General features: G+C 46.3%; 1 protein-coding gene across 1 annotated transcript in view; it reads right to left on the bottom strand.

Annotated features, from left to right (window-relative positions):
* Nucleotides 1–383: 383 nt before the first annotated feature.
* Nucleotides 384–11,573, bottom strand: part of rab11fip4b (RAB11 family interacting protein 4 (class II) b) — a gene marked incomplete at its 5' end in the record, with an annotated part of 44,673 nt that continues 33,483 nt past the window's right edge. Inside the window, 8 exons of the mRNA XM_084441414.1 lie at nucleotides 384–2,740; nucleotides 3,051–3,194; nucleotides 3,598–3,675; nucleotides 8,603–8,758; nucleotides 9,118–9,255; nucleotides 9,966–10,047; nucleotides 10,170–10,310; nucleotides 10,546–10,649. Coding sequence (XP_084297540.1) covers nucleotides 2,624–2,740; nucleotides 3,051–3,194; nucleotides 3,598–3,675; nucleotides 8,603–8,758; nucleotides 9,118–9,255; nucleotides 9,966–10,047; nucleotides 10,170–10,310; nucleotides 10,546–10,649 — 960 coding nt within the window. The 3' untranslated portion in view covers nucleotides 384–2,623. The remainder of the gene's footprint in view (nucleotides 2,741–3,050; nucleotides 3,195–3,597; nucleotides 3,676–8,602; nucleotides 8,759–9,117; nucleotides 9,256–9,965; nucleotides 10,048–10,169; nucleotides 10,311–10,545; nucleotides 10,650–11,573) is intronic.

Genomic DNA, 11,573 nt, shown 5'->3' with positions numbered 1-11,573 from the left:
AAGTCCTTTTGAAAAATGTAATTTTGAAATAAAAAACCTTTATTTATTGACCCATTTATACATTCGTATTTATGTATATTACATGTATATATTTACTGCCTCGTTTATTTCAGGATTTATTTCATAGCCATATGTATTTATTTATTTATTTATATATTTATTACCTCCTGCCGGCTGCCCAGTGAGCGCGCAGAGCGAGAGGTAATGTTTTCGGTGGAGTGCAAATTAATTGCATATGAATAAAAGTAAACAGGACTCTCAACACAATTTATTGTCATAGTCTATGCCAGGACAGAGTTCTTTATTTAGCTCTCAGTTCTTTATTTACAAGTATGTACATCAACATTCAACATTGCATGTAAGACCTCAGATCAGTAGCACACTGTACACAGTCCAGCCACATACTGTAAGCTACAGCAAGTGGTTACAGTTATAGAAATAATAGTTCGGAATTATAATTTGGAAATGCGTTCAAAGAAAAGAGTAACAGAAAATGCTGACAGAATATCACAATTCAAAATTAATTATTAGTTTTACCACAATGTGATACATTTCCCTCTCTCCAACTCTCTCACTACAGTCAATCTCCGCTTCCTGTCATGGTGCTGAGAGCTGGACTGGACTATCACAGAGGAAGGCAGGAGATCATCTAACCAAAAAAACAACCTTGAAAAGCAAAATAGACCGGAAAAGCAAAGGACCATTTCTAAGTAGGACATATTAACCTTAAAACAACAGAATATAAGACACTGCATTCATACTGTAGAGGCCATCACAAAAGCTTAAACAGTGAATTCTACCGAAATACAAAGCGTTGCACTATAGGCCTGTTTTATTAGCAACACAGAAGCTACCTAACCTTACAATTTCCTGATAAAACATTACAAAAAGTATCTATATGCTCGTCTGTAAAAGAGTTGGAAGTGGCACATACAAACATCCTAGTCACTAGTTCTGTACAACATTTACAAGTCATGGAAATTAGTCAGACACAGACTTGAATACAATAGCTTCAATAAGCTGTCTAAACAGCTTATGTTCAAAATAAAATGTGTCCCAAAGGCACAAATACCAGTGAAGGTGAAAACATGCAAAAAGAAACCAAACTTTTATTTTTGTGCAAGGAGCAAAACTCAAGTGTAGTTAAGTTTACAGCAGTTAATCTCTCACACCTCTACAGTGTAGATACTGTAAATTATGTTTTTTTATTTTTTTAAGTACCTCATCAAATTGACGATTTGTACAGGAAAAACCCCCCTCCAGGCTTTACAGACAATGAAATGCAGATGATACATTCATGATATTTACAGTATTGAAATCAAATAGCACACTACAGTTCTTCCCAGATACTCTTTATATAGGCTACCCCAATGAGATCGCTGCTCCTGTCTTTTACAGTACTGAGCCTATAGTGCACGAGACATGATGGCAGTGACTGAACAGGCCATCGTAAACCAGAGAGAAATCCCAGATAACCCCACTGGTCGAGATGCAACACAGAATACATTCTGTACATTTATGTCCATCGTGTTACATTCCTGGGCATGTGTTGCTGTGGTCGTATGCCCGTCCTGGGACGACACGAGTTCCGCTCCGACAGTCCGACCCCGGACCAAAACCCGCCGCCGCTATCGCTCCGCTAACCCGGCCGGCGGGCTCTCGACCGACATCCTTCAACGTAGACCTCCTATGTCGAAGACAGACCACCTAACTGACAACAGACCACCTTTCTATGTCTCAGAAAGCCTCTAGAAAGTTCTCTAGAAGATTCTCTCTTTCATATGGAAGACAAACGCATCGCTATCTTCCTTCCGCCACTTCTAAACACCATTCCTTCATCGTCATCGCTTGCGTGGCTGATCTGTACTTTCTCTCTCTCTTTCTCCCCCGCTCTCTCTCGCTCATCCTCCGTCCACACCGGTCAGAAACACCTGCCTCTGTGCCTTCTTCGTCAACATGCGCCACCTGTCTCCGGCTTCTTCCATGAAAGGTCAGGTGGTCACCGATCTCCGCCTCTCAAGTCGTCTCGCCTGCCTGACGGCCTAATTGGTCTGCGTGTCTCGCTGCCTCTCCTTGTGTCTTCCTATAGCTCTGACTACTGGGTCAGCACGTCCGTGTTGCAGTCCGGTACAGTGGTGCGGGTCCAGTTCACGTGGTTCCAGATACATACTCCACCCTAGCATGTACAATATTGCCCAGTGTTAAAAAACAAAACAACAACAACGATGAATGCCCTTCGAATTCAAAAGTGCGCGTATTTCCCCCGGTAACAATGTCACGAGAATCGTTTTCGACGCTGAAGCTGAGGCTGAGAACAGAAAACCGCGATGGATTTGAGGTGAACCGGAAAAGTGCACGAGGGGGCGGGGGGCTGTCAAAAACACCTATTCACACGAGTCACGGACGAAAGACGAGAGAGGCCCTGAAACTCCCCAGCTCCCTTCAGTCGAGTCGACACATACACCCCCCCCCCCACTCTCAAGTTCCTCTGGATGAGTGCTGTTCACTTCCACCACCAGGCCAGTAGGGGGCGACGTGAGACTGTCCCAGAGAGGCTCCAGTTCCTTTCCCTCACCCCCCCCCCCCTCCCCAGAGTGAAGGACAGAGAGGAGGGGGGCAGCTCTTAGTTTCTGATCTCCAGGATGGAGGGGTTTTGGTCCAGGATGGACAGTATGACCTTGTCCATGTACTGTCTCAGGCGGTAGTTGATCTCCTCCTGCTCCTTGAGGGCCTCCATCAGCTGTGGACACGTCAGCACAACGTTACTCTGATGTTACTCTAGCCTGCTGTAGATCATTGTTAACCGTTTTCCCGCTGACCACATGAATCTCATTGGTTTTCTAACATCTTGCGCTTCTACGACACTGTTTGACTCTTTGCACCTGATCAATGCTAAAATCAGTCCCAAACTGGATTTCTCATGCTATGCCATGCGCGACTGCACATCAAATAAGGTGACCTCCTATCAATGTGAAGCTCGTTGAGTGTCACATCGCAATGCAAAACTTTTTTATCGTTATTGTTCTAGAAGGCTCTTAAAATCCTCTTACGTCGTCTCTGGAGGCGTTGTCGATCTCGGCGGCCAGAGACTGGGCCTTGGTCTGGGTGGCAAACAGGTTCTTCGCCTCGAACAGACTCAGGCTGAGGATCTGCCCATTTAGGTCTTCGTTCTGTTCTCTCAGCTTCTGGTTCTCCTAAGGGGAGGGAGAGAGAGAGAGAGGGAGAGAAAGAGAGAGAGATGAGATTCAACGTCTGGGGCCCAAAAAGCATGACCGAGGCGACTTTCTTCCGAGTCGCTTTCTCAAAATGGCCACTCTCTCTCTACGGTCCACTCTCGTCAGGCCAGTTCATCCACACGCAGTAAGGATGTCATGACACTACTCAGGCTTCGCACAGCAGCACCCATGATGACAAGCCTCCCTCTCTCTCTTCGACAGGATGGAACACAGGTTACGGGGTGTTACAGCACACACTGCTTCCCCTGCGTCTGTGGGGAAGCCCTACAGGCATCCAGAGGTGGCGTTATTAGTGGTTAATGGGGGAGGGTGGTGGGTCGGGAGGGGTCAAAGGTCAACAGGAAACGGCAGGTTGTTTTACCGTCGGACCAGGACGGAGACGTGCCCCAGCAGACACCAGGTGCTGGAGGTCAGAGGGAAAGTCTTGGGTGACATACCGCTGGACACACACACACACACACATAGAGGAATACTGGTTCATTCCCATGTAGTCCAGGAGCCACTCCAGATTTTGGTACCACCTAAGGCGACCAAAGAATTATTTTTATCTTCCTACATGTGTCTTGTTTATATTTCGGTATGATAAACCTGTGTATCTAGTAGCTTAATGACAACAATCACTGTAAAACCTGCCCCCATATAACAACAACAAAACCCTGATTCCTGTATATATGAAGTCTCCGACGTAACTTCAGGCGAGGCACGAACGTCACGGCCGGGGTAATCGGCAGAGGTTAATCAGTCACACCCCGTATGACGCTAACCACCAGCTGACTGTCAGCTGTCATAGCATTGGTTCAGCTCGCTAGAGCGCATGTATTTAAGCTGTCAAAACATGTCATTGTTCGCGCTTGCCATTACTGCTGGTCGTGCATTTGCATGCTCGCCCCACCTCCTCCCCTGCTCCACCTGCGTATGTGGATGTCCTCTCTGTTGTCATCGTTGCTCTCTGTCCGGGGTATTGCTGCATTCTTCCGGTATTCCACTATGCGTCGGCTAGTGGAAGCCAGGGTAGACACTAGCTGGTCTCTGTGGCTCTCCGTGGTGACCGTGGGCCGAAACATCTCCGGATGGCCATCCAGCGGTCCCTCCGGTCACCATGGAGGCAGAGACACTAGGCTGTATCTCCTTCGGACTCCACTAAGCGTCGGCCCGTGGAGGCCGGGGACTATAATGTACAGCAGTCCCCCTGTGGCGCTCTTTGACGGTCTTAGTGGGCTGAGTTACCTCCGAGCATCTTCCCGATCGCGGCCTACTCTGATTGTCATTGAGGCAGGGGGCTAGATGCCGTTCCCCCTTCTGGCTCTCTGGGCCAAGCGGCCCAGAGGGGGGGAACACCTAGATTGCCTCCCCCTGCTAACGCGCTTTCCACATCGGTGGAAGGCATGGGGACCCCCGAACAGAGCACACTGCCAAAATTCATATGCTATGTATTTATAGATGCATGCTAATAATGGGTCGATTTTGACAAAAGTGATCTTGACTGAAATAATTTATTTTGACTTCTGGACAATATTTTTGGGAACCAATGGTCTTAAAAATAGTGAATATGTCTCCAATGTGTTTTAACTTTCACATACACTCAAGCATAGGTATAAAGTTACACAGTTAACCCTTTGATGTACAAGCTATGCAAACCCCTTCTAATCAACAGCGTGGGTGAAAGGTTACCACTAATGACTTTCCTTTCCTTTCTTACTTCATGAACATGAAACGATGCGCTCATCTCTCTCTTTCAGTCGTTTCTGGTTCTTAGATGCTAATGAGCTGCTGCTCCCCACACCGTCAGTGCCTCCAGAAGTTCAAACAATGCTGTCTCTCCTCCCCATGTCTCTCCTCCCACTGTCTCTTCTCCTCATCTCTCACCCCCTCATGTCTCTCCTCCCTCTGTCTCTCCTCCTTGTCTCCCCTCCTTGTCTCTCCTCTTCATGTTTCTCCTCCCACTGTCTCTCCTCATGTCTCTCCTCCTCATGTCTCTCCTTCTCATGTCTCTCATCTTCATGTCTCTCATCCTCATATCCCTCCCCCTCGTGTCTCTCCTCATCTCTCTCCTCCTGATGTCTCTCCTCCTCGTGTCTCTCCTCCCCGTCTCTCCTCCTCGTCTCTCCTTTGTGTTTCTCCTCCCTCTGTCTCTCCTCGTCTCTCCTCCCCGTCTCTCCTCCTCATGTCTCTCCTCCCTCTGTCTCTCCTCCCACTGTCTCTCCTCCTCTTGTCTCTGCTCCCTCGTGTCTCTCCTCCTGTCTCTCCTCCCTCTGTCTCTCCTCCTCATGTCTCTCCTCAACCTCCTCCATCAGCTTTTTAGATCTGCTCGTGAATGATGTAGAGATGGCAATCCATCAATTAACAACATGGCCGCCACATCACACGTATCATACGCGCCACACAAACACTGAGTTGCCAGAACACAATTTTAAGAAGTTTACAATTTCACCAACAATTCAAGACATCTTCGCATCTTAACTGCTACGTACAGAACATGGGTGATTTTTCACTCCCCCACACACAGTCAGTACATGTCTTTGTGTTGCTTTTATTACCTCAGCTGCGTCGCAGGGTGAGAGCTGATGTTTTCGGTGGCACGTTTGGTCCAAGGGTCGCCCAAACAAGGCCGGGCCGGCCAATCACCTCCATTCATTTTTTGGACTAGGATTACGCAAAAACTACAAAACCGATTTTCATGAAACTCGGTGGAGGGGTGTGGCATGGGCCAATTTAGAACCCATTTTGGAGTGGATCCGTATCACGGGGTGGGTCCATGGGCCGCCCAAACACGGCCGTCCATTCACCTCCATTCATTTTTTGTATGAATGGAATCCTATTCCTCCGCCAGGATTTGTCGAAGGTTAGCCAACGTGGTTGTGTTGGTCGCTCTAGCACGAACAGCACACCCACGCTGATCCCACAAGTGTTCAATTGGGGTTGAGGTCAGGACTGTTGGCAGGCCATTCCATTCTCTCTACTCCCAAATTCCTGGAACAGACACCAGCTGCCCACTGCAGCAGGGCCCAGGCTCACAGGTGCTGCCAATCAGGTGCCAATCAGGCAACTGGGGGTTCCGGAAGCTCAAAACCAGTCAGTCAGTAGCAACAGCAAAATAAACTGTTTGGCTTATTCTGGAGATTTGTCACATTTTTCATGGCCACAACCCACATACTCAGCTGTACTGCTCATCCCACAAATACATGTTCCTTACAAACGGGGCACCATTTAAAAGGGAAATAAACAGGCTTTCCAACAGCATAAAATGAATTGCCAAGAAACATTGTTAGAACAGTAATCAGAGTAATCATCTACTGTACCAATCACAATTTCTGAACTTTTTGTTTTATGTTCATTTCTGGGTCATAAGAAGTATAAGAGTTGAGTGATTTAATATTATACATATTTATCTTTTTATGTTAAATTGATGACTTCGGGACACCAAATGTACACATCTTGTCTTTGACCCTATTGCACATTTTAACATGCCTATAGCCAGTGTTTAAGCACATGCTGTGTCAGAGTTCAGAGAATAAGTCTGGTTCCCAGAAAGCCCCTGGTGGAGACCCTCATGGAACTAGTTCCTAGAACTTAAAGGAGTAGTAAAGGGAAAATGCATGTTAAGCCTTGTTTTAAGGTTACTTATGATCATATACAATGGTTCAGATCAAAACGTTGACAAAGCTAGCATTTTCGAGAAAGTTGATAATTGCTTCTTACTCTTGGCGAATTATATGTCAGTACGCCAACTAACACCTAGGTGAGCTTCTTGTCTTTGAAATCGAGAGTTTAACATGTTTTTGAATGATTTTTCAAGATGCCCATCCACATCCATTGTATGACCAAAACGGTGGTAGAGCAATTATCAACTTTCTCGAAAATGCTAGCTTTGTCAACGTTTTGATCTGAACCATTGTATATGATCATAAGTAACCTTAAAACAGGGCTAAACATGCATTTTCCCTTTACTACTCCTTTAAAAGTTGCTACTGTAATGCAACTATTATTGCAATTAAAAACATATTCTCTAGAAGTAAAATAAAAAAAAGAAAGATAAGAAACAAAAAAGATAGAGTAATGAGGCTTTTGTTGTTTATATAGGGAAAGGTTTGTTTATACTGTACAGTAGATGGTTTTTATGATTACTATCATTAAGCTAGATAGGCAGTTATCATATCAAAATATAACCAAGAGACATGTACAGTAGGAACACCTAAATTGTTTAGACACCTTGTGTGGTATCAATTTGTGAAAATATCAGTAGTGGCCCTTGGACTAATTCTGCTTAATAGCACTCTCATTCTGCTTGAAAGCACAATTACTTTTCACCCTGACTGACACTTCCAATTTCGCAACGGGGAGAAAATGTCTCCAAGTCGGTACGGGAGTGTGTCTGTGTACGTGTGTCTGTGTGCATGTTAGAGAGAGAGAGAAGTAGAGAGAGAGACCGAGGGAGAGAACAAGATGTGTGTAAAAGAAATGTCTTTAGACAGGCGCTGCAGGTGAGCCGGTGTACCACGCAGTAACCCATCAGAACCGGGCTTGACAAGGCGTCCCGGGGGGCTAGACGCTACCCTTACCCCTCCTCAAACACCCCATCCACCCCCATAAAACACACCGCCTGATTCAGCAGTATTACCGCCTGGATGGCTGCTTCCACGCCCGGAGGGAGGTTTGAGCACCATCACTTCTGATTTATCTGAGAGGACACCTTATCTTCTTATCATTTTAGGCACTTATCTTATCTCTTCTCCTAGGATCAGACCGGGCCAGTACAGCTCTTACAAGGACAAGGAAACAATAACAATCTATTCAAAGTCGCTGCCCCGACAGCTAGATATCACTGTTTGCAAATGCTCACTATCTAGGGATTTCAAAGACTGTACTGCATTCTGTTGATTAGGGCTAGTGTGTGTGGTATGCTAATCCAAAGATAGTGCAGTGAAAGGGCATACAGTAGTATATTGCTGAATCGCAATATCTCTTTACAAAAGTACACAACACAAGAAAGTATGCCCCATCTATACTTGTAAACACATAGTACACATTATGAGAATAGCAAACTAAAATGTTTCCTTCCTTCTTTTATCTCATCTATGCAAAAAAAAAAACACTGCAACCAATCCAACCCAAATCTACAGCAGATACTCCCAATGGAGAATACAATGGAGATGCTTTGGAATTAGATCTCTAATTCACGTTTCCAGTATTAGCCCAAACCCACTAACAGCTAACCCAAACCCTACATTATGAGCCAGCACTCTGTCCTGCTAGCATTAGCCGCTAGCGCAGCTGGCGCAGTTAGCTTGTTCGCCCGTTTGAAGCTAACCCTAACCGAACCACCGCCAGCGCTAGCCTTAGCCACGTTAGCGCGCTAACAGGCTCACCTGTTTGAGCCTCTTGGCCTCGTGCTCCAGCTCCACCTCGCGGCTCCTGCAGAACTCTGACAGGCTGCTGGAGGAGCTGCGCCCGCGGCCCGGCCGTTCCGCCTCCAGCCGGTACATCTGCAGGTGCTCCAGCTCCCTGCGCAGGTCCTCGATCAGCTGCGCACAGGGACAGGACGACCCCCACTTCAGTACTGGAGATGTCTCTATTATATCCAGTGTGACTGTATGATGGTGGTGTCGTATTAACAGATGACTACGACATATAATTCTCCTGTGTTCTCTGTTCACAAAAGAGGTGTGTGCATGCAACAGGTGTGTGTGTGGGGGGGGGGAGAGTGTGTGTGTGTGTGTGTGTGTGAGTGTGTGTGTGTGTGAGAGAGAGAGAGAGAGAGAGAGAGAGAGAGAGAAAGAGAGTGTGTGTGTGTGTGAGAGAGAGAGAGACAGAGAGAAAGAGAGTGCGTGTGTGAGAGAGAGAGAGTGAGAGAGAGTGTGTGTGTGTGTGTGTGTTCTCTCACCTCCTGCATAGACTCCCTCTCCTTCTGGAACTCGTGTCTGTTTTGTCTCAGCTTGTCCATCATCTTGCGGTACAGGTCCATCTCATCCCTCAGACGCAGGCTGGTGTCCTCCAGCTTGTCTGTCATTCGCTGCTTGTCCTGGGGACACACACACGCACAGCACACACACGCACGCAGACACATACACACATACACACACACGCACGAACACACATACACACACACAGCACACACGCACGCACACGGCGCACACACGCACACACACACGCAAGCACATAGCACACACACATGCAAGCATGCATGCACAAACACACACACACATACACAAACACACACACACACGAGATCAAGAACATGATTGCTTACACAGAAAAACAAACAAAACATATTCTAAACAAGATATATGGCTCCAACAAGCACACACACAAAATTGTTTATCAGAAAATGCTTTTTCACTTTGACGAGCCTACATGCTGTATGAATCTGTGGATTCATAATTTACAGTAGCTCAGATTCCCGTCAACCATCAAAAGTGGGCGTTTCTGATTTCTGAATGAGTTCACACCCAGAGAGACGACCCCTCCCCCAGCACGCCGGGACCAGAGGTGTTGATGACAGCCGCTGCAGCCTTCACACATGCTAATGAAATCTCTATTGATGGGTGCGTGTGCGTGCCTGTGTGCGTGCGTGTGTGCGTGTGTGTGCTCTCACATTTCCTCAAGTGTTTTTGAATTACCAGACTGAGGAGGGATCCTGAAGCGTAGTATATTTTGTGTGCGCCAGTGTGTGTGTGTGTGTGTGTGTGTGTGTGTGTGAAAGAGAGAGAGAGAGAGCGAGAGGACACACACCTCGTCCATTTTCTCCACCTGAGACTTGAGTCGGTTGGTGTTCACCGCTAGCTCCCCGTTCTCCTCCTCCAGCTGCTGCAGTCTGTCGGAGGTGGGAGGAAACCCATCACCACGTGTGTGTGTGTGTGTGTGTGCGTGTAGTGTGTGTGTGTGTGTATGTGTGTGTGTGCGCGCGTGTCGTGTGTGTGTATTTGTGTGTCTTACCTGTTAGACAGTAATTCCATCTCGGTGTTCTTCTCTCTCTCCATCTTTCCGTAGGCCTCGCGGTGCCGTCTAAGCTCCTCCTCCATGTTCTGCTCCGCCCTCGCCTCCTGGTCCTTCAGCTGCTCCTCGAGCTCGTTCACCCTGAGAGTGTGAGCACATACACACACAAACACACACACACACACATAGACACACACACACACACAAACACACACACACACGCAGACATAAACACGCATGAATTGTGAACATAAATATCCCACATTAATTGCGTGAGTGTGTGACTTGTGTGCGAGTATGTAACATGTGTGTGTGTGTGTGTGTCTGTGTGTGTAATGTGTGTGTGCGAGTGTGTGTGTTAGCTCGAGCCCCCCACCTGTGTACCAACTGTGTGTTCTCCTGCTTCAGCTTGGATTTGACATCTCCATTCGTCAGATTGTCATTCTCCAACTCTGCAACTTTCTTCTCCAGATAACTCACCTGAGAGGGGGAGAGAGAGAGAGTGAAGGAGAGAGAGAGGGAATGAGAGAAAGAGAGAAAATGAGAGGGCGAGAGAAATGCTGACACTGTAATTTTGGAACGCAATCACTCATGCGCGAGATGGTACTTTTACACAGCGGGCGTGTCATCAGACGCTGGTCTGTGATTCATACTATTCTCACAGAGAGAGAGACAGAGGCAGAGAAACACACAGACTGTGTGTGTGTGTGTGTGTGTGTGTGTGTGTGTATTCTCGTTACCCTCTCTGTGATGTCAATGTCACAGGAGTCAATGCTGTCTCTGAACAGGTCCTCTCTGTGTGTGTGTGTGTGTGTGTGTGTTAGGGCTGGGACTTTTGCCCCAAAATCATATTCGAAGTTCGTTTATTTATTAATAATAATATTCGAATATATTCGAATTATTATTAATAATATTTTTACCATTAAATTCTTACAGAATGACCTACCTAGGTATTCAAATAAAGTTGTGCACATTCTGTCCACTAGTGGGCATTGTATCATAGGCAATATCGATAAGCAATGATGTTTTCAGAAGCAAATACAAGTCTTTGTCAACAACCGTTCTTTTAATTTATGTCAGACCCTGGCTTGAACAGTAGGTTTTCACTGTTTGACAAAAATAAATAAAAATAAGCCAGTCAGGCTAGGTACTGAAAGACAAATAAAAGATAAATAAAGGTAGTAGGATGTATATCCCATTAATCAAACATGTAGCCTAGGCTAAATCAGAACTTGCCATTATGGGCTATCTGGCTGCAGTATGTAAGACTCAACAACCCTCGTCAACCAGGAGTTATATCAAGATTAAGCTAACTATTGGCACCGGTGTGCTTATTGGTGTCATATTTAATAAGTTTGAGTAATTTCACGATCGAGCTAGCTAACCACCTTTAGCTCAATGGTC

The sequence above is a fragment of the Borostomias antarcticus genome (assembly GCF_949987555.1).
Source record: "Borostomias antarcticus genome assembly, chromosome: 7".
Taxonomy (NCBI): domain Eukaryota; kingdom Metazoa; phylum Chordata; class Actinopteri; order Stomiiformes; family Stomiidae; genus Borostomias; species Borostomias antarcticus.
The sequence above is the reverse complement of the archived record's forward strand: the minus strand, read 5'-3'. Positions and strand labels throughout refer to the sequence as shown.